The sequence below is a fragment of the Bubalus kerabau genome, chromosome 15 (genome assembly GCF_029407905.1).
Source record: "Bubalus kerabau isolate K-KA32 ecotype Philippines breed swamp buffalo chromosome 15, PCC_UOA_SB_1v2, whole genome shotgun sequence".
Taxonomy (NCBI): Eukaryota; Metazoa; Chordata; class Mammalia; order Artiodactyla; family Bovidae; genus Bubalus; species Bubalus kerabau.
Window position 1 is genome coordinate 20,356,500 of NC_073638.1, and position 25,285 is coordinate 20,381,784.

The following is a 25,285-nucleotide window of genomic DNA, read 5'->3' on the forward strand; positions in this document are numbered from 1 at the left end:
TATACAGTAACAAGTGAGAATGCCTTATAAAATTCAAGCCTAAGTTTCTCATAACTCCAAAACTTTGGCTTTTTCCTGTAAGAAACCATTTTTCTCTTAAGAAGTGTCTTTCCTTTGTGAACGCTTGTTACAGAAATTAGGTGATGACATAGTTGCTATAGTTCTAGTTTTGCTGCTAAGTCACTTCAGTTGTGTCCGACTCTATGCGACCCCATAGATGACAGCCCACCAGGCTCCCCTGTCCCTGGGATTCTCCAGGCAAGAACACTGGAGTGGGTTGCCATTTCCTTCTCCAATGCATGAAAGTGAAAAGTGAAAGTGAAGTCGCTCAGTCGTGTCCGACCCTCAGCGACCCCATGGACTGCAGCCTTCCAGGCTCCTCCATCCATGGGATTTTCCAGGCAAGAGTACTGGAGTGGGGTGCCATTGCCTTCTCCGAGTTCTAGTTTTAAGGAATTTCTTACTCTAAAGCGGTGGTTCTTGGCTGGGATTGAGTTTCAGAAATCTGTAGAAATATTAAAATATGTTATGTCCTGATAGTATAGGGAGAGTGGGAAGTTGTGCAGATATCCTTTTGAATTCACATGATTCAGATCCATACCATAGATTGACTGATTTATGGAAAAGAACCCATGGGTAATTCCATATATATTCTGTAAAATTTATATATAATTGAGTTCCCTCATGAGTTCATATTCAGCAGCACTTAGTTGACTAAGCTTGGTTTCTCTGAATTGTTCTCTCACAAATGAAAAGTAATACACTGCAGTGTAATTGAGAATAGACCCTGGAATCAGACAAATTGTGCTTCATAAACCAACATTGTCACTTACTAGCCATAATATCTGGAGCAAGCTGCTTTATATCTGTATGCCTCAGTTTCCTCTTCTGTAAAATATGGTTGTAATAGTTCTAACATCATAGGATTGTTGAAGATTAAGTAGTATATTGAAAGTGAAGTGCTTAGCACAGTGGCTACGTTGGTAAGAACAGTAGAATTTATGGTATTTTAACTTGGTCTGCTCTCCTCCTCTTCCCTGTTCAGCAGTAACCTTAAAAACTGGCAGCCTTGCAGCCACTGGAGGAACAAACTGATTTGACTTGCTCAGAAGTGTTCTCCAGAATGTCATCACTTATTTTGCAGCTTCCCAGAAAAGCTTCATTCCAAGGAGTTGTTATTCGATTTGCCTCAGAGATTGCTCTGTGAGGAGGCTCTGGACTTTCGTCTGAAATAATGACCTGTAGTTTTGCTGCCTGAGGCTGTGATGCCTCTTGGAGCAAACAGGAGCCTGGCCAGAAAGCCTAAAAGAAAAATCTGGGGAATGAAATGTCTGTATGAAATGGCTTTGAAATACTTTGGGGATCTGAAGGCCATGCACAAATGCAGGACTGTATTTATGCCCAGAAAAGACCCGATAGGGCCTTAGTCTCCCATCTGTGCGTCTCTGGCTGATCTTGAGGCTCTCATGCAGGTGAAGGCCAAGACAGACATGCAGAGTACTTGAATGTTGAAGGTGTGCCTAATCATGAACTGAGCTCCTCAGCAGAGGGTGGAAGCCTTACTGGTTCAAAGCCCTGAAGAAAACCTCCAGATAGTGATCTCAGCTGATCACTAAGCTCACTGAACAGAGACATCGCTGATCACGTGCTGCTGGGACCACAGACCTCAGAGTTAGTTTGGGAAAGTCACTAAAGAAATAAATAGCTGCAAGAACAACCGCCAAAAAGCCAGCCGCAGCAACAAACCTAGGGGAGACAGTGGTGAGCCCTGATTTCCAGAGTTGCCATATTATATTATTCTACTTTGCAATAAAAAATTCAAGATGCCTAAGAAAACAGGAAAGTATGGCCCATACTCAGGAAGAAAAGCAGTCAATAGCTGTCCCCGAGGAGTCCCAGCTATTAGACTTACTAGACAAAATGTTGAATCAGCTGTTACCAAAGTTCAGAGAGCTTATGGTATGTGGGGATGATCTTTGGCCTTTGTACATCACTATGTGTGGACTTTGTTACCACTGGGTGTGAGGGTTCATTAAAGAAGTATAGAACGTTTTTGCTGTTCTTGAGAAAGCTAATCTTTTGTGTTCTGGAACGGCTAATGTGAAGGCTGTGATCCAGTAAATCTGTTTCTATACATTTCTCCACAGCTTCAATCTCAGCTTTATGAAAATACATATATACTAGACCCTTTACTCCAGAGTTATTTGTGAGAGCAAAAGATTTGAAAGAAGCAAATGCCCATTGATAGAAGACATATTTAGTCATGCAAGGGGATACTATATTACTCCATTAAAAAAACAAAACAAAACTGTGGAAGGAGTCTTGAAAACAAATAATCAGTGGTTACCTACTGGTAGGAGGGAAGCAGGAGGGAAGCTTTTAATTCCATGGTATATTTAATCCATTTCTTTCTTTGAACATTTAGGTAGCTTCCATTTTTCAGCTATTACAAATACCCTTAAGGTGAACATCCCCAAGAATACTTTTCTGTGTTTGTGTTCTGTCATTTCCTTGTGGTAAATTCCTAGGGAAAGAATTACTTAGTAAAATTTGTTTTATTAATTGCTCAAATTATTTGCCTGCTTTTCTGATGAGGTATTATTTATTTTTAGCCATTAGCAAAGGCTCTTTAAATGTGCTGTTTGACCAAAAAAACTAATGAAAATTAATTTTAAACATTTATTTGAAAGGCTCTTAACCTCTGTTTTACACGGAGTTACATTTTTCTCAAAATAATGTAAAATACTTTATTACAGTAGATAATTTTCATGAGTTGCTTTCCATTTCTTTGAAATAAAAGCATATTTAGACCTTAATACTTGAAAGTACTTTAAATTTTTTTAAAGTATTTTTTCTTTCATCATTCATGACTATATATTGCAATAACACTGTTTTTCACATTGCAGTTTGCAACCATTAGTCATATAATCAGTTTAGTAGCTCTCAGCAGTTAAAGTAATTAAAAAGAAAATATAAAAACACCATCTTTTGTATTATTCCATGAAATGCTTGTTTAGCTATTTTACAAAGTATATGTATACCAGGTTGTAATGTAAAATGGGACTCATACAATGAGTCACAATTTAAAATATATATATTTTCTTTTTGGAAAGCTGTTGGCTGGAATGTTAAGAGTGGAGTTCCCGCCTGTGTTTGTTTCCCAGCTCTGTCACTTTGTCACCTTTGTGACCTTCGGTTAGATCTCTAACCTCTTCATACCTTGTCCCCTTAAGGGTGATATAGGAATAATGTTAGTACTTAAGTACTTTGTAAGGTTGCTATAGAGATCAAATGAGTTTATCTAAGCAAGGCTAAATTAATGTTAGCTATTCTTGTTAGCATAGTTATTACTACAGGTTCATTGTTCATTATAACAAATTTTAAAAACACATTAAAAAATTGTAACTTCCTATAGTCTTAACACACAGAGATAAACACTGAAAGAGTCCTTTTCCCCCTAGTTTCCTAAAAGTACCGAAAGTTTAATGCCAACACAGTCTTTAGTAATTCAGTAAGAATTCTGCATTTGTTTACATGGACATAGAAGAGATACTTTAAAGATCAAGGATCCTAATGTGTCCAGAATTTTGGGATGTAAATATAAATTTGAGATAAGCTAAACTAGGTTCACAAAAGATAAGAGTTAAGCCTAAGTCACTTTCTAGAATAAAAATGGAAGAAATGAAATCAAGAAGTCTGAACTACCATGTTTACAAAGAAGAGATTATAACAACACTGTAAGGGACAACTATGTGTCCCAGGTGGAGCTATTGGTAAAGAACCCACCTGCCAATGCAGGAGACATAAAAGAGGCAGGTTTGATCCCTGGGTCGGGAAGATCCCCTGGAGAAGGAAATGGCAACCCACTCCAGTATTTTTCTCTGGAGAATCCCATGGACAGAGGAGCTTGGCAGGGTATAGTGCATAGGGTCGCAGAGAGTCGGACATGACTGAAGCGACTTGGCAGGTATGCAGGGCCAACTATTTCATTCATTTCTAAAGCTGAATACAGGAGATGCTTTAAATATTGCCCTTGTTCTAGTCTTACTCAACAGGTGAACACTGTACACAGCTGAGGTTGGCCTAGTTCAGAGTGTCTGTACGATTTCTCTCTGGGTGATCTTATCCCTTCTGTGATGTTAAATCCCATCTAGGTGTCCATAGACTGTGTGTTGTTAGCTCACAGTGTCCCTCTGAGCCCTGGACTTACAGATTCAACTTCCTATTTAATTCTTTTCTTGGAAACTGCACAACTTCCTACTTTATATCTTTTCTTGGAGCCTCTTGATGAAAGTGAAAGAGGAGAGTGAAAAGTTGGTTTAAGACTCAACATTCAGAAAACTAAGATCATGGCATCTGGTCTCATCACTTCATGGCAAATAGATGGGGAAACAGTGACAGACTTTATTTTCTTGGACTCCAAAATCACTGCAGATGGTGACTTCAGCCACGAAATTAAAAGACACTTGCTCCTTGGAAGAAAAGCTAATACCAACCTAGACAGCATATTAAAGAACAGAGACATTACTTTGCCAACAAAGGTCTGTCTAGTCAAAGCTATGGTTTTTCCAGTAATCATGTATGAATGTGAGAATTGGACTATAAAGAAAGCTGAGCGCCAAAGAATTGATGCTTTTGAACTGTGGTGTTGGAGAAGACTCTTGAGATTCCCTTGGACTGCAAGGAGATCCAACCAGTCAATCCTAAAGGAAATCAGTCCTAAATATTCAATGAAAGGACTCATGCTGTAGCTGAGGCTCCAATACTTTGGTCACCTGATGCGAAGTGCTGACTCATTGGAAAAGACCCTGATGCTGGGAAAGATTGAAGGCAGGAGGAGAAGGGGACGACAGAGGATGAGATGGTTGGATGGCATCACTGACTCGATGGACATGAGTTTGAGCAAGCTCCGGGAGTTGGTGATGGACAGGGAAGCCTGGCATGCTGCAGTCCATGGGGTTGCAAAGAATCAGACAGGACTGAGCAACTGAACTGAAAAAAGCTGTCATATTTAAACAGATTTTTGATCCCTGCCCCCCCTCCCCCCCTTATTTAAACTTACCGTTCCAAGGATCTTGACTATCAGCAGTGAGCATCTCTCAGGTGCTCAAACCTGAAACTGGAGAGCATCTTTTATTCTTTCTTCTTCCGCATCCTCTCCCTTGAGGCCGTCAGCAGTTCCTATCAGATGTGCTCTGTTTGTCTCCAGTGGGTCCTGTTCTCACCATTTCTGCAGTCACTGTCTGGGTTGCCAGTTACGTGTTCCAGGAGCTGCACTTCTCTACTTCTGCTTTTGAACCCAGCAGCTGGGGTCATTCATCATAATACAGATAAGACAGATCCTCTGATTAAAAACCATGAATAAATTCCCATTTCATTTAGGATAAAATCTACATTCTTTATGCTAGCCTCTGCATTACCTGGCTCCTTCTGCCCTTCCTCCTCTCTCCCACTTCTCATTGTTCTTTCTGTCACTTGGGCCACACTGGCCATTTATCAAGAGCTTAACTCACCTAGAATTTCTAGCTTGAAGACTTTGTATATACACAATACATTTTTTTCTACCTGGGACACTTCCTCTCCCTCCTGAAGAATCCTTTATGTGTTGCTTTTCATCTTTCTGGTCTCAGTTTGTTACTTCCTTAGAGGGACTTTGCCCAACCACCCAGTCCAAAATAGGAATTCTTTTATTACCCTGAATCTGTTTTTCTCCATCACAGCATCCTGTTCATTTCTTTCATCGCATCATAATCTATTTATGTATTTGTTTATTTCTGCATCTTTCTCCCTGGGGACTGTATTGAAGGATTAAGTGATTCTTATATGAAGTGAAGTAATGAATGGATCAGTGAGTAAAAAGTAAATTTTGGAAGCAATTAATTTATAAAAATTCTTATTTTCAACTTTTATGTTAATGTAGGTTTTCTTGGATGATCTTTTAAGTTTTCAGTATTATAGTATTCTGTCACTAGGGGGCAGTTACACCTCTCTGATCAAATTTACCTCCTTTATTATCTCAAGACTATTTATATTTTCTTACTATGTATTTCCTTTGTGTGACTGTTTTGAGGGAAATTATTCAAATTGCGTGGTCCTGCTAATGATCATATAAATATTTATTCATGTCATGTTAATTGATTCTTTCTGGCTCTGAAATAAAGCTTTACTCTAGAAAATTAGGTTTTAGTATTTATGTATCATTTCATATTTTTAGGATATAATATTCCAGCATAGCTGTCCTCTGGAGTTTTGTTTGAGAAAGGGGTTAGCAATCTTTCTTGTCAGCATCATTATAGAGCTCCAAGTTTTCTTAGTATAATATAAGCTACAGACATACACACGCTTACACACCCATGAAACAATCTATTCCTGGTGGAAAACTCTTAAGTTACATGAAAGGAGTAGTAGTCTGCAGATAGCTAACTTATTCTGGGAATTAGTTTTTTATGACAGGAATTTTAATCTTTAGTATTAGTCTTGTTAAAAACAAAAAACAAGTTTTATTCATCATCAGCCTTGAAATTAGCCAATAGCCTTGCCTTACTAAACAAAATACCTTACTTAACAAAATATCTTACTTATTCTTAACATAATTTTAAAATTATACACATTTGAAATTGTACAGATTAATAATATTAAGTTTCTTACTCTAGTAAAATCAGAAGTACTGTGAAGCCCAAAACTTTTGTCAAGAATCCCATAATTTCAAGCTGGCAGACTGTGTGAATTATAAATTGTATATTTGTTTTGATACCTTTTACAATTATAAGCCAATATCTGTCAGCTTTTGTCAGTATCATGTAAACTGTGCTGTTTCCAGATATCTGATGTCTGTGTGATTTTTGTTGACTGTAGTGCTGATATTTTAAACTGTGGTTATAGTTTAATGTCATTTTAGAGCCTATGACGGTTTCAGCCAAGCATTCATTAAGTGTTAATGCTGAAAAATGCATCTGAAAATGAATTATTTTGGAACAGAAGTTAAATGTGACAGAATGCAGTGAAGGAAGCCAAAAACCTGTCATAATTTCTATTACTGCTAATTTAGGAGAAAGAACTCTGAATTATTAGGCAAAATGCCAGCAAAATTACGGCAGCACTGAACCGTGTATGTCTTTAAGTTCATGACAGTTATTGGACGATGGTAAAATGTTGGTGCCGCGGGCTCACGAGGCTGTAATGTGTCCCTGAGTCATATCGGGTTATCGTCTGTTGTAAGGCATGGAGTATTTCTGATTATTTGAAAGGTGGACATAGTAGTGTGAAAAGTTTCACTTCAAATATTTGTTCTACTTAAGTATATTTTGCAACAAAAATAATGATTTGAAGATTAAAGCTTTATGGACCATAAGAATCCATTTTGTTTCATTGAGAATATAACTCTCGAATTATGAGACTTCTAACAATTTCAAAATCTTTGAGAATGTATTCCTCATAAAATGTGATCATGTTATGTTTAATATATTGTATGTATCTGTATATATAAGTATATAGATACAAATATACATGTGTATATACACACACATATCTACACAATTTATCTATTAATTTACTTTTATATAGCCAACCACTTACAAAGACACTTAAAACCAACAGTTGTCAGTACTACTTTGGGATTGTGTATAAGTCACATAACTTGTACTTTCAGTTCCCATCTCTCCACATGTATTATTGTATCAATGTACCCATATTTTGATCAGCTATCATTTTAACTTTTAAAATTTATTTTAGATTATCATTTTTAGATTGAAGTTTCTATAGTAGCTGCTGCTTGTGTATCCTTTTTTGTTTGATAAGTTGTCTCCCACTGTTTTGTGGACTTGTTCCCTATTGTATGTGATTAGCATAAAAAACAACAAACACTTTTCATTCTTGGGATAGGTTTTGTTCACCAGATTGATTTTCAGTCAGCTTCTTAGCATTTGGAATTTGTTTTCCCATGGAAATACTGTTACACATGATGGCTAAATTTTCAGGCCAACTCACAGAACTAACTTAATAGCTAACTAACCATTTATACCCTGGTTTCTATGAGAGACTGCATTTTAATGTCTAACTTTTAATACTAGATCAAGAACTTCTAAACTCCTTGGGCTCACCTACTGCATATGCACAATGCACGTACCCCCTCATATGCTATAGGAACTCCCCTTTGCATCCCAGTTTGGTAGTAGGAATATATTTACTGCTGATTTTCAATGCTGGTGATTTCACGGTGGATAGGAACCTGGCAATTCTATAATGCGGAAGAAAAGTTAGAAGATGAAGCCCAAGGGGAGCGTCATTCACTTTGTTCTTGCCTGTAGCATGTGCAGTTTGGGTTGTGGTTTTAGTGGAGTTTGGAGCTGCAGGGATGGTCAGTAAGGACATGAACTTGGTGTCAAATAGGATACAGAATTGGTGGCAGCTCCTGCATTTTAACTGAAGACAAGTGGGCAGTGCCAGATCAGCTCTTGTGTAGATCCGGTGCTGATAAAGGTATCTACGAAAACCTACAGCTGACCTCATGCCTAATAGTGAAGGATGAAATGCCTTTCTCCTAAGATTAGGAACAAGCTTAGGATGTCTGTTCTTACCATCTTATAACATCATGATGAAAGTCTTAGTCTATGTAATGAAACAAACAAACAAAAAAAATCAAAGGCATACTGATTTAAAAGGTTTTTAGATGGCTCTTTACATAGAAAATCACAAGGAATCTTAAAAAAAAAACTTAGACCTAAGTGAGTTTAGCAAGGTCCTAGTATGTGATCAACACATGAAAATCAATTGTATTTCTGTATACCAGCATGAATAGTTGGGAACCAAAAAAGTTTTTTAAAAGAACATTTACAATACCTACCCCAAATGAAATTTTTAGGTTTAACACAATATAACATCAATATCTTGAAAATTATAAAACTGATGAAAGAAAGCAAAGACTTAAGTAGTTGAGAGACATACTATATTCATGAATTGGAAGACAGCATAGTAAAGATGTCAGTTTTTATTGCTATAAGATTTGTTACATTTCCTGTTAAAATCTCAGCAGCATTTTTTGTAGATACAAACAAGCGATTCTGAACTTTTTACAGAAAAACAAAGGAACTACAACAGCCAGTTTTAGAAGAGAAGGATAAAGTTGGAAGAAGTATGTGTAGTACAGATACTAAAACTTGATGTTACAGTAAGCAAGACAGTCTAATAATAGCAAAAAAAATACATCTAGTTGATTTTTTTTGAAAGAGCTTTACTGAGATTTAATTCACATACCATATAGTTTACTCATTGAAAGTATACAGTGTTTTGGTTTTTTTTTTAGCATATTCAGTTATGTAACCATCACCACTATTGGTTTTGTTTCCTAGCTTTATTGACATATAATTGACAACTAACATTGTGTAAGTTTAAGATGTACAATGTAATGGTTTGATACACATATCAGTTGTAAAATGATTATCACAATAGGGTTAACCTCACATCATTCCTATTTTTTGGTGGTTAAAACATTTAGGATTACTCTCAGCAAATGTCAAATATATAACACAGTGTTGTATCTATAGTCACCATGTTTTACAGTAGATCCCCAGACCCTGTTCATCTTAAAGCTGAAAGTTTACACCCTTTGACAACTCTCCCCATTTCCTTTAGCCCCTGCCATCACTCTCTGTTTCTATGAATTTGACTTTAGATTCTACATATAAGTGAGATCGTACTGTTTTTGTCTTTCTCTGTCTTACTTATTTCAACTTAGCATAATATCTCAAGGTTTATTCTTGTCTCACAAGTGCCAGGATTTTCTTCTGTTTTATTGCTGAATAATACTCAATTGTGTGTGTGTGTGTGTGTGGTGTATGTATAATATCTTACTCATTCATCCATAGGCATACACTTAGGTTGTCTTCATATCTTGTGAAAGTCGCTTAGTTGTGTCCAAATATTTTCTCCTGTTCAGTAGGTTGTCTTTTCATTTTGTCAATGGTTTTCTTAACTCTGCAAAAGCTTTAAAGTTTAATTAGGTCCCATTTGTTTATTTTTGTTTTCATGTCCTTTGCTTTATTAGACAGATCAAAAAAAAATATTGCTATGATGTCGAAGAATATTCTGTTTTTTTCTAGGAATTTCATTGTTTCAGGTTTTACAGTTAGGTCTTTAATCCATTTTAAGTTTATTTTTGTATATGGTGTTAGAGAATGTTCTGGTTTCATTCTTTTACATTTAATAGTCAGTTTTCCCAGTACCATTTACTGAAGAGACTGTGTTGTCTCCATTTTGAGTTCATTTTTATCTATGGTGTTCGAGAATTGTTCTAATTTCATTCTTTTATATGTAATAGCATTTTCCCAGCACTATTTAATGAAGAGACTCTCTTCTCCATTGTAAATCACTGCCTCCTTTGTCATAGAGTAATTGACCATGGATGGGTGGGTTGTTTTCTGGGCTGTCTATTCTGTTCCGTTAATCTGTGTGTCTGTTTTTATGCTAGTCCCATGTTCTTTTGTTTACTGTAGCTTTGTAGTATAGTTTGAGGTCAGGGAAATTGATATTTACAGTTCTGTCATTTTTCAAGATTATTTTGGCTTTTTCAGGTCTTGTGTGTTTCCATACAAATTAAAAAAATTTTGTTCTAGTTTTGTGGACAGTGCCATTGGTAATTTGATAGGAAGTGTATTGAATCTGTAGATTGCCTTGGATAGTGTGGTCATCTTAACAATATTAATTTTTCTAACCCATGAACACAATGTATCTTTCTGTCTGTTTGTATTGTCTTTCATTTCATCAGTGTCTTACAGTTTTCTGAGTATAGTTCTTCTACCTCCTTAGGTACATTTATTCCTGGGTATTTTATTCTTTTTGATGCTATTGTAAATGGAATTGTTTCCTGAATGGAGAAATGCAGGCTGTGCCTCTGAGAGCACAGCAGGCATGATGATTTTCTTCTGGGTGATGAACCTGCTTTGTGTCCTGGTTGTGGTAGTGGGTGCACAAACGTATACATGTGTTAAGATTCATAGACCTGTATACCGAAAAGATAAAAGTCAGATGCTTATTGACTGGGAGCCTATCTCTGACTACAAGACTAGGAAACAAATTGGCAGAAATACCCACCATGAAATCATGAGATGAAAAGAAAAAATTTAAAAAGGAGTAACTTAAAGTTTTCTTCTCACAGTTTTAGGCTGTCTTTTAAAATCTTTTTTTCCTCCAAACACCGTATCAGAGACATGTCTTCACTGTTCTCTAATTTTTTTCTTTTTTTATAGAACATACAGTTTAAGGGAAAAAAAACCCTCCCAAAAAATGCTCAGATTGTTGTATTATTTTGGAGTTTTGCAGGATAGACTGTTTCTTCTTTTAAGTACTATTCACAGGGTTTGAAAATCTTTGCTCCAGATTTTTTTTCTGTAGTGATATTTGTACCACGACATGACCATATGTGTCTCTGGTTCAGTGATAGCCATTTTATACAGGCTGAGTTGATTTCATCCTGAACCTTAAAGTTTCTATTATATTTGAGTTTCTTCCCAGTACAAAGAATAAGAAAAGCATATCTATTGACAACCTGTGATAGAAAAAGTTTGAAAGAAACTGTAAAATCAGGAGGAATCCCAAGCATGATGTGTTTATCTAAAGAATAAATGTGGGGCTAGAATGTGTAATAGGAACTTGAGTGTAGGAACCAAAAGTTAATCTTTTGTATATATTCAACATTTGTCAGATTCTTATTAGAATACTATCTTCAGCTCTGAACTTGGCATCCTAAGCAAGATGTGGAATCAGCTGGCAAGGTTCCTGAGAGGAGCTATGAAAATTATTAGAGAATGAAAATAAAGCCTTTAAGAGAAGGTTAAAAGAATTGAGTTTTCCTAGGGAAGAAAGCGAAGACCTAGAACACGGATGGTAACTCTTCATTTTGACTGACCAGGTGGTAAAAAGAATGTCCTAAATTTTCTGCAGGGAGTTATTGGCATGTGGACTTTGCTGTGAATTCCAAGATGATTGAGACCATATTGTATGCACTGGCTCCTTCCCTGGGCTTTTTGATATCACCCTTTTCTGGTTCTCTGTTTTCCAGTTGACACATCTGTATTTTAAGTCCTTTTCTTGGTGGGTGGGGGAAAGTGTCTCCTTGACTCTCTCAGTCTCTTATCCTTCCTTTCCTCTTTTCCCCCTCCTCTCTGGTGAAATGTCATGACTTTAGCTTCTGTCTTGTCCATGTCAAACCCATCCTTTACACACAGGCACCAGCAGGATCTATCCAAAATAAACATGCCATGTCACTTTCCTACTCAAAATCCTTTAGTAGCTTCCTGGAACTTCAGCAGCAACCACTGTTTTCCAGGGGCTGGATTCAAGAAGGGTGGTAGAGTGACAGTTGCTGGTAATCCCCAGCCAGAAACATCTCTGAGGCAACCCACCCACTGAGAGTGTGCTAGTTTACCCACCCAGTGTGTGCGTGCTTACAGCACACGCTCAGGCTCCTTAGGAGAGCTTAGGAGACCTCGGTGCTTGGTCCACCGTCTGCCTCTGTAGCCAGCTCCCAACTCCACATTCTGCCCAGGATCGTGAGTTTGTTTTTCTTGTATCTTCTGTTACGCATCGCTTGCAGTTCTCAGGGTTTGTTTTTTTAATAATAAAAATTTGAAGCTTTTTAAAGCTTTTTAAATTAGGGTAGTTGCTTGGTATATTTTAGGGAGGGTTTTACTTACATTTTAAGACAAAAGATGCTGAATTTCCTGAACTTTGTCCCCCAGTATCTCCAGATGGATTTGACATTTTAGTTTTGAGTTTGTCTGGATTGGATACTGATCAGATAAAAACAGAAAGCAAAATTAGTACGTATTTATTGAATACTAGTGAACAAATCCATTAAGAACTACAATTCTTCTTTGTGGAGTCATAAAATATTAGAGTGAACAGGCCCTTAGGTATCATCTACCTCAATCTCCCATGATACAGATGAGAAGAAAATTGAGGTCCTTGAGATGCCTGCCCAGGACACAGCGGACAGTATGGCAGATTCATCCAGAGCCCAGCTGGCCTCAGGGTTGCACTCCTTTTGGATTGTTCTCCTTTTACTGCAGAGGTTTTCTTTCTTTCTATCTCTCTGCCTACCTACTTGGTGGCTCAGCGCTAAAGAATCCGCCTGCCACTGCAGGAGACGTGTGTTTAATTCTTGGGTTGGGAAGATCCCCTGGAGAAGGAAATGGCAGCCCACTCCAGGATTCTTGCCGGAGAAATTCCCATGGACAGAGGAGCTGGGTGGGCTGTAGTCCATGGGGTCACAAGAGTCAGACACAACTTAGCGACTAAACAACAACTTACCTACCTTTTTTTAAGCAGAGGAAGCCCACTTCCTTTTAAGTAAAATATATCCATTTACCTTTTTGTGTGAAAAGCCTCAAATTTATGCAAAAGTAGAAAAGTAAAGTGCTTGTTCAAATAACTAATTGGTGTGGGTATATATTTGTATATTACATAAATGTACTGTATATACATATTTATATATTTAATATATAAACATACATATAATTTAATATATAAGAAAGTTGAAATTCTTTAAAAGTTTTCTTATAACTTCCAAATAATAATAATTGCCAGTACTTGAATAGGTCTTACTCTCCCAGTCAGCCATGGTTGCAAGTACATATGTTAAGCACACATTCATATGTAATGCTTGCAACTGCCCTGTGAGGTTGGTACCGTTACTACTGAGGAAATTCAGGCATGGAGGGTGGAGGAGCCCAAGGTGATGCCATTAGTAAAAAGTGGAGCTGAGATTGAAGCCAGGCAATCTGGCTCCAGAGTCCATGCTTATGACCCCTATACGTCACTGTATGGTATGTGTCTGCTTCATCTTGTTTTGCTTTGAATGAGATTTAATAAAATCTGCTTTGAATGAAATTTAATAAAAATGAATGTTTAAGGAAGCCTCTCTTCTTTCTTTATGTTTTAAAATAATACGAGTAACAAATGTTTAAATTGTGAAAGAACAATTCTTGTTACAATGATAAATTTTTTCACAGGAAAAGTAAGAAATTCACTAACTATTGATAATAGTTCTATTAACATTTTATATAATGTTTATTGACCAAGAGAATCTAAATCCAACTGATGTTACTTCAAAGAGTCTATAATCTTTACAATTGTATAATGGCTTTAAAAATTATTTAAAAAGGAAACCAAAATAACTTTTTTCAGTAGAATTTAATGAGAACATGATTATGGATGATTCTGTTTTATCGGGTCATCTTTTGGATGCTGTATTTTAAGGAAAACCCAACCAGACTGAGAGAAGGGATTTAGAACTATGTTACTATGTAAGAAAAATCTGAAGGACCTGGGTATGCTCAGCCTGGAGAAGAACATTTTTAAATAATATGAAAAGCTGTTGTTTAGAAGGATTCACTAAATAAGCTCATAGACACAGACAGTAGAAAAGTGGTTGCCAGGGGCTTGGCGGAGATCACAGAAATAGATGAATAGGTAAAAGGCTTTAAAATTGTACTTGTAATAGTAAGAACTGAGGATCAAATGTAAATCATGGTAGCTATAACTCTGTTGCTGAGAGAGTAGACCTTACATATTCTCATGGAAAATAAATAAATAGACATATATGGGGTTGCAGGTGTATTAACTGGAGTCCTGAGAGGAGTCCTTTCACAGTACATGCATATATCAAATCATTATGATGTGTGCTTTAAATATCTTAACAATTTTGTTAATTTTTCCTCAGTAGAACCAGAAGGAAAAAAAAGACTGGACTCCATGGGGTAGAGTTGGAGCAGTAGGTGGAAAGTTACAGAATGACAGACTTTAGCGCAGAAGCAGCCAAATGTGAGATCGACCAGCTTCAGCAGGAGGATTTCTCTGTCAGAAGTTTTTGAGCAGGAGCTGGGTAAACCCTGGGAAAAGGGTATTGGAAAGCATATTCAGTCAGAGTTTGGTTGGACTAGATGACTTCAGTTCCCTTTTTATAGTGCCTGGCGTGTAATAGGCACTCAATAAACAACTGTAAAATTAATGACTTTTAAAAACATGGGGCAGGAGAAATATTCTCTTTATTTTAAACCAGTGTGACTCTTTAAAGTGACTTCTTTGATTCTGTCCTGATTATCAGTTCAGTTCAGTTGCTCAGTCATGTTCGACTCCTTGCGACCCCATGATTCGCAGCACGCCAGGCCTCCCTGTCCATCACCAACTCCTGGAGTTCACCCAGACTCAACATCCATTGAGTCGGTGATGCCATCCAGCCATCTCATCCTCTGTCATCCCCTTCTCCTCCTGCCCCCAATCCCTCCCAGCATCAGAGTCTTCCAGTGAGTCAACTCTTCGCGTGAGGTAGCCAAAGTACTGGAGTTTCAACTTTAGCATCATTCCTTCCAAAGAACATCCAGGGCTGATCTCCTTTAGAATGGACTGGTTGGATCTCCTTACAGTCCAAGGGACTCTCAAGAGTCTTCTGCAACACCACAGTTCAAAAGTGTGAATTCTTTGGCGCTCAGCCTTCTTCACAGTCCAACTCTCACAATCCATACATGACTACAGGAAAAACCATAGCCTTGACTAGACGAACCTTTGTTGGCAAAGTAACGTCTCTGCTTTTGAATATGCTATCTAGGTTGGTCATAACTTTCCTTCCAAGGAGTAAGCGTCTTTTAATTTCATGGCTGCAGTCACCATCTGCAGTGATTTTGGAGCCCAAAAAAATAAAGTCTGACACTATTTCCACTGTTTCCCCATCTATTTCCCATGAAGTGATGGGACCAGATGCCATGATCTTCATTTTTTGAATGTTGAGCTTTAAGCCAACTTTTTCACTCTCCTCTTTCACTTTCATCAAGAGGCTTTTTAGTTCCTCTTCACTTTCTGCTGTAAGGATGGTGTCATCTGCGTATCTGAGGTTATTGATATTTCTCCCGGCAATCTTGATTATAAAGAAAGATTGAGAGGGAAGAATATTTAACTTTATTTAGATGTCAGTTTGATTACTTTCTGATCCCTCTTATATACCACAAAAGCTCCTATAAATTGTGTTGAGTTCTCCAGGAAAAGGTAAGTAACTTCCACAGCTGTATGTAAATTATTAACTATATAAATTTAAAAGGCATATATTTTTGTATCTATACATGTCTCATTAACTGTAAACTCTTTCATATTAGGATTTGTATTTTTGAGTCTCCCTCACAGCATCTAACCCATAACCTCTTAAAAGTAATATTTGAAAGTGATTTCCAACTCGGTGTGTATTGGGTATGTGGAGTTGTCCCTAATTCTCATTATTATTCAGAAATAAAGTCCTACCATTGATGTGTGCTAATGCTGATTTTTAAATTTAGAAATTACTTAATTTCAGTCGATTTTGAATCTTGCTGAATGTAGAGAGGAGCGTGTTCAATGTTTGTCGCTTTTGTAGGTGCATGTGAGGGAACCTTGGCTTGTTCTACTTGTCACCTCATCTTTGAACAGCACATATTTGAGAAATTGGAAGCAATCACTGATGAGGAGAATGACATGCTTGATCTGGCATATGGACTAACAGATAGGTAAGATTTTCAGACCATTTCTGTTCTAAGAATCATCTGGGAGGGTGAAAGTTTTATTTGTTCATGTCTGTCTCTGACCAGAGACATGTAATCTGCATGCATGTAACAGTGTTCTCCCAGTGTAGACAGATAAGTCGCAAACTTTGAATATCAAATATATGACATTTCTCCATGTATTCTACAGTTTAACCCTTATGAAGCTTTCCTTTTAACAAAAGTAAAAAAAAAGTTAACTGGAAGTATTAGAAGATAAGTTCTGGATCCTAATAAATCTTCTTTCATCTGTTTTTATTCAAGGAATTAATATTTGTCACAATTTAATGAGTTGGGATGAAATATAATGCATTTTTATGGTATTCTTGAAGGACAGATTTGATAATTGAAAGAAATTATAATGAAAAGTTTTACCTACTTGTGAGAATACCGTTTTCAGAAACTTTATATAATAGTTATGTTAAAATGAGTAGTTTTAATTGTACATTGAAGAAACTCAGATCTTATTCTTGTTATTAATAGAATTATTCTTTTTTTTCTTTTTTTCTCATTTTATTTTATTTTATTTTAAGTTTACAATATTGTATTGGTTTTGCCATATATCAAAGTGAAGTGGTAAGATTTATAGTAGTAAGTGAAATCAAGTGATACTTTTTTTTTTTTTTTTTAATTATCTAGTCTTTTGGTTTGAGTTAGGGAAGATATGGAGTTAATTTAATGTTTCAAAGGGCAAGATAATCAGAGTTTACTTCAGGTTGGCTTTGACTTTTAACTCCAGTTTGGTGGCCCTAATGAAAAATAGTTGAAAACAATAAAAAAGTAATAATAAACTTTATCTCATGTGTATTATGTAACCACCATTTTCTTAGACGCTTGATGTAAACTCTGTTTCCTCAACAAAAGTTTTTAGTTCATTGGTATTTATTGTGGCTGCCACCTACCAGTTTCCCCTCACATCTTCAGGTGCCACATTCTCTATCAACACCCCGTTTTCTGTTCTAAAGGATAACACACAAAACACACTCAGTGGTTGTGTCGATTTGGTTCTGAAAATTGTTTCTCTCAGAGTGAGGGGTAAACCATAGCTAACTGCTTGCTCTTTTATTCAGATAAAATTTATAGGTGCATGTAACAGATAATACTCTGAACAAAAAGAAAAAATGAGAGGAAAGGGAGAGCTTCATTAAAGGAGAGATACAAGACTGTGAGAAGATATAAGACCTATTGCAAATGTAAGCTAGCCAAAAATTTTGATAGTAAAATTCAGAAGTTTTAGAACAAAATAATGGAAAGCAAGAAAGAGCTTTTATGACATTTTATAGCTGGTATTCTTAAGTGCACAGAATTTTAGTAGAAATGCTCTGTGGGAAAGTTCAGTTCAGTTCAGTTGCTCAATCGTGTCCAACTCTTTGCGACACCATGAACCATAGCATGCCAGGCCTCCCTGTCCATCACCAACCCCCGGAGTTTACCCAAACCCATGTCCAGTGAGTTGGTGATGCCATCCAACCATCTCATCCTCTGTCATCCCCTTCTCCTCCTGCCTTCAATCTTTCCCAGCATCAGGGTCTTTTCCAATGAGTCAGCTCTTGGCATCAGGTGGCCAAAGTTATTGGAGTTTCAGCTTCAACATCAGTCCTTCCAGTAAACACTCAGGACTGATCTCCTTTAGAATGGACTGGTTGTATCTCCTTGCAGTCCAAGGGACTCTCAAGAGTCTTCTCCAACACCACAGTTCAAAAGCATCAATTCTTCAGTGCTCAGCTTTCTTCACAGTCCAACTCTCACATCCATACATGACCACTGGAAAAACCATAGCCTTGCCTAGACAGACCTTTGTTGGCAAAGTAATGTCTGCTTTTCAATATGTCTAGGTTGGTCATAACTTTCCTTCCAAGGAGTAAGCGTCTTTTAATTTCATGGCTGCAATCACCATCTGCAGTGATTTTGGAGCCCAGAAAAGTAAAGTCAGCCACTGTTTCCACTGTTTCCCCATCTGTTTCCCATGAAGTGATGGGACAGATGCCATGATCTTCGTTTTCTGAGTGTTGAGCTTTAAGCCAACTTTTTCACTCTCCTCTTTCACTTTCATCAAGAGGCTCTTTAGTTCTTCTTCACTTTCTGCCATAAGGGTGGTGTCATCTGCATATCTGAGGTTATTGATATTTCTCCTGGTAATCTTGATTCCAGCTTGTGCTTCTTCCCTCCCAGCGTTTCTCATGATGTACTCTGCATATAAGTTAAATAAGTAGGGTGTGGGGAAAGAGTATAATGCTTTTAACAGGTAGGATTTAGAAAGTACTGATAAAATGGAATGAAAATAATTTTGTTCAAAAGTGGTAACGGCATGTAAACTTCTGTTTCTAGGGTACTATGTATTTCCAAAGATTAAAGGAAACTCAGTCTTTAGATCTAGGTTTATTTTAAAATTAAGTTAGATGTAAGTGTCCTTAATTTTTAGATTGAAGAGCATTTTAATGTTATTAGAGAGTGTACTTAGCCTTGATTAATAATGGACTGATGATCCTTTAATAACAAGAATAAGTTCTGAGTAATTTTATTTAATGTACAATTAAAACTATTCATTTTAACATTATTATTATATTTTAAGTTTTTCTAAAAACTGTATTCTCTCAAGTAGGTAAAACTTTTCATTATAATTTTCAATTATCAAATGTGTCCTTCAAGAATACCATAAAAAGCATCAAATTTCATCTCAACTCATTAAATTGTGGCAAATATTAATTCCTTGAATAAAAATAGATGAAAGAAGATTTATTAGGATCTAGAACTTATCTTCTAATACTTCCAATTAATTTTTTTTTACTTTTGTTGAAAGGAAACTGATGATCCAGTATTTGATCATTGTATCTCTAGTGCCTGACTCAGAAAGGGCATCATCACCAGCTGTTTTTGGAATTGATGGTTGATAGCTTCAGGAATGATTTGTGAATCTATTTTTGATAGTTGTCATTGCTCCCTGCAACCAGTTTCCATGGATAACCTACGCAGAGGCCTCATTTTCATATTTGTAAAATGGGGATAATAAAATAGTACCTACCTCATAGGATTGTTATGTCATGTCAGCTATGCACGTGCAGCTCCTTAAATAGTGTCTGATGAAAAAAGCATTCACTCAATGGTTGTTGTTGGCATTTTAACTATAAAATATTAACTCAAATGCCAGACATTTACTGTAATGCCTACAATCTTAACAAAGATTGTTTCTAACCTTCAGAGTTTGCAGTATTATCACCACCTTATAGAACAGGGCTTCGTTCTCAGAGATTTGCTCAAGGCCACATAGCTGGAGAATGACAGAGCCCTGGTTTCAGTCAGTTACATTGGACCCCAAAGCCCTTGGTTTCTTACAGTTTGAAGTTCCTTCTTTGCTTTGAAAACCAAACTTTAGAAGTCAAGTTAACACACCTAGTATATTTCGCTGTCAGGTGTATATGACAAAGTGGCTGTAGAAAATGTCTTCAGGGTTTGCACAAGTGGGAGATTTTGTGGGGTTAATAATGAAAATTAATTATGGGAATTATTAATTATGGGAATGACTGGAGGAGAAGCTAAATGCTGGTTGATAGTAGGCATGTGAATGTGTGAAGGGGGAGAGCCAGCAGGAGAACCAGTATTCCTGCTGGTTAAGGAGTGGTGAGATGAGCTTGCAAATAGAAGAGAGATTAGTTGAAGATATGAAAGTAGCTGTGGTACCTGGCCCCTCCCACCCTCCCCTCCCCAGCAGAACAGCTCTGTGCTCCTGAACCTCCCAGGGATGTTTCCTTCCTGCAGCCCAGGGTCTGGCCCTAGGTTCCTTCAGGATGCCTAAGACCTTGTCTAGGCAGTGAGCTCAGAGGACCTGGGCTTTGTTTTCTGTCTCCTCCAACCTCTTTCCAAACACCTCATCCCATCGAAGTCATCTCAATAAATAATACCTTATTGTTTAATCTGTGGCTTGACCTGTGAGTAGTTTTGGAAGCATCCTTCTGGGAGCTGAGCTTCAGAGCTCAACAAGGGAGCAGTTTCTGGGCCTACCCCAACAACCTGTTACTTTGGACAAACAGACAGATGGACAAATGGAGCACAGCTGCACTCTGAAAGTTTCTGTAAGCTTGAAATAAACTGTATTTTTCTTTAAAAAAAAAATTATGGGAATTCCCAAAATTAATTAATAATGAAATCAAGGAAGACTTGCTGTCCGGCTCCTTCTCTAGAGGTTCTACACTGATTCACCTTAGAGCCGGAGACCTTCCAGGAGAAAGTAGGGGAGTGAGAGTGGTCCCAGCACCACTGCCTTACCTCTTAGGTTACAGAACCAGGAGGGGTTCCCCGTGTTCTCCTACGTACTTCTGGTTCTTCTGTTACTGTGCTTACTTGATTCTGCCCTATATCATTGATAGCTTTTTCCATCCTCTTCCCCAAGTTCCTTGAAGACTAGCATTACTCTACTTAATTTTATATGAACACCAAGAGTATAACCAATAGTCTATCTCAGGCTCACCACAATCTTTGTCTTGTCTTATTTTTGCTTGACTTGCCTTGGCTCGAAATTGACTTGCCTCATTTTCTCTCTTGTTGAGAGAGCTTAATGCATAATTGAAGATTTTCAGTTTAGTTCAGTTCGGTCACTCAGTCCGTCTGACTCTGCAACCCCATGAACTGCAGCACACCAGGCCTCCCTGTCCATCACCAACTCCCGGAGTTCACTCAAACTCATGTCCATTGAGTTGGTGATGCCATCCAACTATCTCATCCTCTGTCGTCCCCTTCTCCTCCTGCCTTCAATCTTTCCCAGCATCAGGGTCTTTTCCAATGAGTCAGTTCTTCGTGTCAGGTGACCAAAGTATTGGAGTTTCAGCTTCAGCATCAGTCCTTCCAGTGAACACCCAGGACTGATTTCCTTTAGGATTGACTGGTTGGATCTCCTTGCAGTCCAAGGGACTCTCAAGAGTCTTCTCCAACACCAAAGTTCAAAAGTATCAATTCTTCAGTGCTCACCTTTCTTTATAGTCCAGCTCTCACATCCATACATGACCACTGGAGAAACCATAGCATTAACTAGACGGACCTTTGTTGGCAAAAGTAATGTCTCTGCTTTTTAATATGCTGTCTAGGTTGTTCATAACTTTTTTTTCCAAAGAGCAAGTGTCTTTTAATTTTGTGGCTACAGTCACCATCTGCAGTGATTTTGGAGCCCAAGAAGATAAAGTCTGTCATTGTTTCCACCGTTTCCCCATCTATTTGCCATGAAGTGATGGGACCAGATGCTATGATCTTAGTTTTCTGAATGTTGAGTTTTATGCCAATTTTTTCACTTTCCTCTTATTTTCATCAAGAGGCTCTTTAGTTCTTCTTCACTTTCTGCCATAGGGTGGTGTCATCTGCATATCTGAGGTTATTGATATTTCTCCTGGCAGTCTTGATTCTAGCTTGTGCTTCCTCCAGGCCAGCATTTCTCATGATGTTCTCTGCCTGTAAGTTAAATAAGCATAGTGACAATATACAGCTTTGACTGACTCCTTTCTGTATTTGGAACCAGTCTTTTGTTCCATGTCCAGTTCTAACTGTAGCTTCTTGACCTGCATACAAATTTCTCAAGAGGCAGGTAAGGTGGTCTGGTATTCCCATCTCTTTAAGAATTTTCCAGAGTTTGTTGTGGTCCACACAATCAAAGACTTTGGCACAGTCAATAAAGGAGAAGTAGATATTTTTCTGGAACTCTCTTGCTTTTTGGATGATCCAGCATATGTTGGCAATTTGATCTCTGGTTCCTCTGCCTTTTCTAAATCCAGCTTGTACATCTGGAAGTTAATGGTTCATGTACTGTTGAAGCCTGGCTTGGAGAATTTTGAGCATTATTTTACTAGCATGTGAGATGATTGCAATTGTGTGGTAGTTTGAGCATTCTTTGCTCAAGATTTTCTAATTCAACAAATAGGAACTACTGGCAGAAAGGGATTTTTTTCTATCAGCAGTCAATGTTTTCCATGACTGTAGTTGTTCATTGTTGTTGATTCACTATGTTTTGTCTGACTCTTTTTTGACCCCATGAACTGAACCTGATTTCCTTCTCCTGGGGATCTTCCCAACCCAGGGATCAAACCTGTGTCTCCTACATTGGCAGGTGCGTTCTTTACTACTGAGCCAGCAGGGAAGCCAATGACTGTAGAACTTACTCCCTTTCAGGGTCCCTCCCAGAGTCCCTCATTGCTCACTAGTTAAAACATGAACCACCCCTTCACTGATGTTCAGAGCTGTCCGTGGCCTGACTACCTTTCTAGCCCATCACTCTTCCTGTCCTTGTCTGGCCTGCACAGCAGCCAAGTCAGAAATCCATATTAACTCAAACATGCCTTGAACCCCTATTACCTTTGTCTCAAATGCCTTTCTTCTTTATCTTTTATTAAATATTAAATCCTACCCAGTCTTCAGAACCCAGTAGAACACCATCTGCCCAGCCAGAAATCAGTGCTTTCTCCTCAGACCTTTCAGCTTTCTCTCTCATGACATTTGTCACAGTCTCACATGTTAATTACCTGTGAATGTGTCTCAGCTCTTCTATTTGATTTAAAGTTCACACCTTAATACTGATATTAGCAAATAATCCTTACAGCAGTCCTGTGAGGAACCCACTTATTATCCATCTTTAGGATGACATTAGGAAACTAATATTTGTCAGGATTAAGAAAGTTGCCTGTGAACACATCACATTCAGTGCTGGATCTGGACCCCTGGTCTGTGTGGTTGTAGCCCACGTGCTGCCTCCTCCTGCCTTCCCTGGTGCCCGGCATGTAAGAGGTGTTTAGTAAGGATCGAAGTGAACTGCTCTTTGCAAACCCACTGACGTTTAGTTCTGTCCCTTTAGATGTTCAGCAGGTGCTTGATGAGTATGTTGATGAAATCAAGACCTGCATATCACTTTCCGTCAAATTTTTTGAAGACAGTTGGAGTATGAGACAAATACAGTATTTATTTTTATGTGCCATTAAGAAAGAAAAAGCTCTGCTAATTAAAATATGGTGTAAAATGATCTTATAACTTAACATTTTATGCTTGTTGAAAGATTTGTTTATACTTAGAGCTACGTAGACATAGACTTGTACATCACTGTTTAAGATTCCTTTTTAAACATAAAATTGGTCATAATTCTGTGAAAAAAATGGAATTACAGTTATTCTTCCAGTGATAAATATTTACTTTCCTTTTATCAATTTATGCTGTTTCTGTATTTTTAATTTTTGTTTTGTAGTCTTTTTTTTTCTAGAAATTATTTTTATTTAAAGCATAATTGCTTTACAGTATTGTATTGGTTTCTGGCAAACAACAACATGAATCAGCCATAGTGTAATCTTTTTGGGCTGGAATTATTTTGAATGGTAATGAAATCCAATACATAGTATTAACATATTTCCCATAACTCAGTTGAAGGGATGGATACCTCTGATGTGCCTGCACCTCCCAGTGTAGTTGTGACTGTAAAGTAATTATTTTCTTGGCATTGCTGAAACCCCACTTCTCTTCTCCAATGTTGTGTCTTCTCATTGTTTCATTGCCTGTCGTTCCTGTCACCAAAAATCAGTAGTTCTGATGAAACAATTAGTAGAAGATAGAAGCTAGAGATTAAAATAAAACTTCGACATATCAAACTTTTTGTTTTCATGTTTACATTCTGTTATTCTCTAGTTGAAAGGGTTGGATGTATCTTTTTTGACTTAATGAAAACTTAAAGGGTAAATAAATCCCAGTGTTCTGGGTAAGAAAAGGTCCTATTAACTACGTTGCCTTGTGAATAAGATATACTTAATACTAAACCGTACCTTCCCCCTTTTTTATACAGATCGCGGTTGGGCTGCCAGATCTGTTTGACAAAGGCTATGGACAATATGACTGTTCGAGTACCTGATGCCGTGTCTGATGCCAGAGAGTCCATTGATATGGGCATGAACTCCTCAAAGATAGAATAAATAGGAATATTTTCACAACATTTTACCCTATTTTTATAATTATTATTTCTTAATGTAATTAAATGAGAACATGGATGAATGGATTTATCATTATGACTAGATTTACTAAATTCATCTGATATAACTGCTGAATTTTGTAGTTCTGAAAGTATGCCATTTTTATTTTGATTAAATTATAAAAACAAGTATTAGAAAGTAGTTAGTATGATAAAACCTTATATATTTTACCTGTGATTGATCAGCAACATAAATCTTACGCCTACTTACCTATAAGTAAGTAGGTTAAAAAAGGGTGTCATTATCTCTCTTGGATGTGGATGGAGGCAGAGATGTAAGATGGCTTGTCTAGGGTCATACTGCAAATTAGAAGATCAGTACTAGAACCGTACATGTTTAGATCGAAACTGGGAAAATTAGGGATATCTTATTTAAAGTCTGAGCACAGATAATAAAGCACTGTCAAAGATGTTTGGTCTCAATTCTGACTGAGGTGGAGGAGTAAACTAAAAATTAAATGTGTGTTTTTTTTTAAAATCCTGATCAGAATGGTCTGTCTTTAAAATATTTAAAAAGTAATGCTTATTTATAAATCTCTCCCTGTGACAGAATGGATATCTTACGGATTAGGTTTTCTCTGTCCTAAGAAGGGAACGAGGGGGCTACCATCCCCTCGGCCAGGACAGCCACGTGGTGTGCAGTGAGCACGCAGGCAGGGTCCTGGAGGACGGGGGGCTTGAGCCCCTCAGATCACCATCCATGCATGGCAGACATTTGTATTTTATCTTTATTGTGAATAAA

At 37.4% G+C, this 25,285-nt stretch overlaps 1 protein-coding gene across 1 annotated transcript in view; it reads left to right on the forward strand.

The window, feature by feature from the left end:
- The window catches only part of FDX1 (ferredoxin 1), a 33,186-nt gene extending 8,159 nt beyond the window's left edge, over nucleotides 1-25,027 (forward strand). Inside the window, exons 3-4 of the mRNA XM_055547838.1 lie at nucleotides 16,397-16,526; nucleotides 24,361-25,027. Of these exons, the coding sequence (XP_055403813.1) occupies nucleotides 16,397-16,526; nucleotides 24,361-24,487 (257 nt within the window). The 3' untranslated portion in view covers nucleotides 24,488-25,027. The remainder of the gene's footprint in view (nucleotides 1-16,396; nucleotides 16,527-24,360) is intronic.
- Nucleotides 25,028-25,285: the final 258 nt, after the last annotated feature.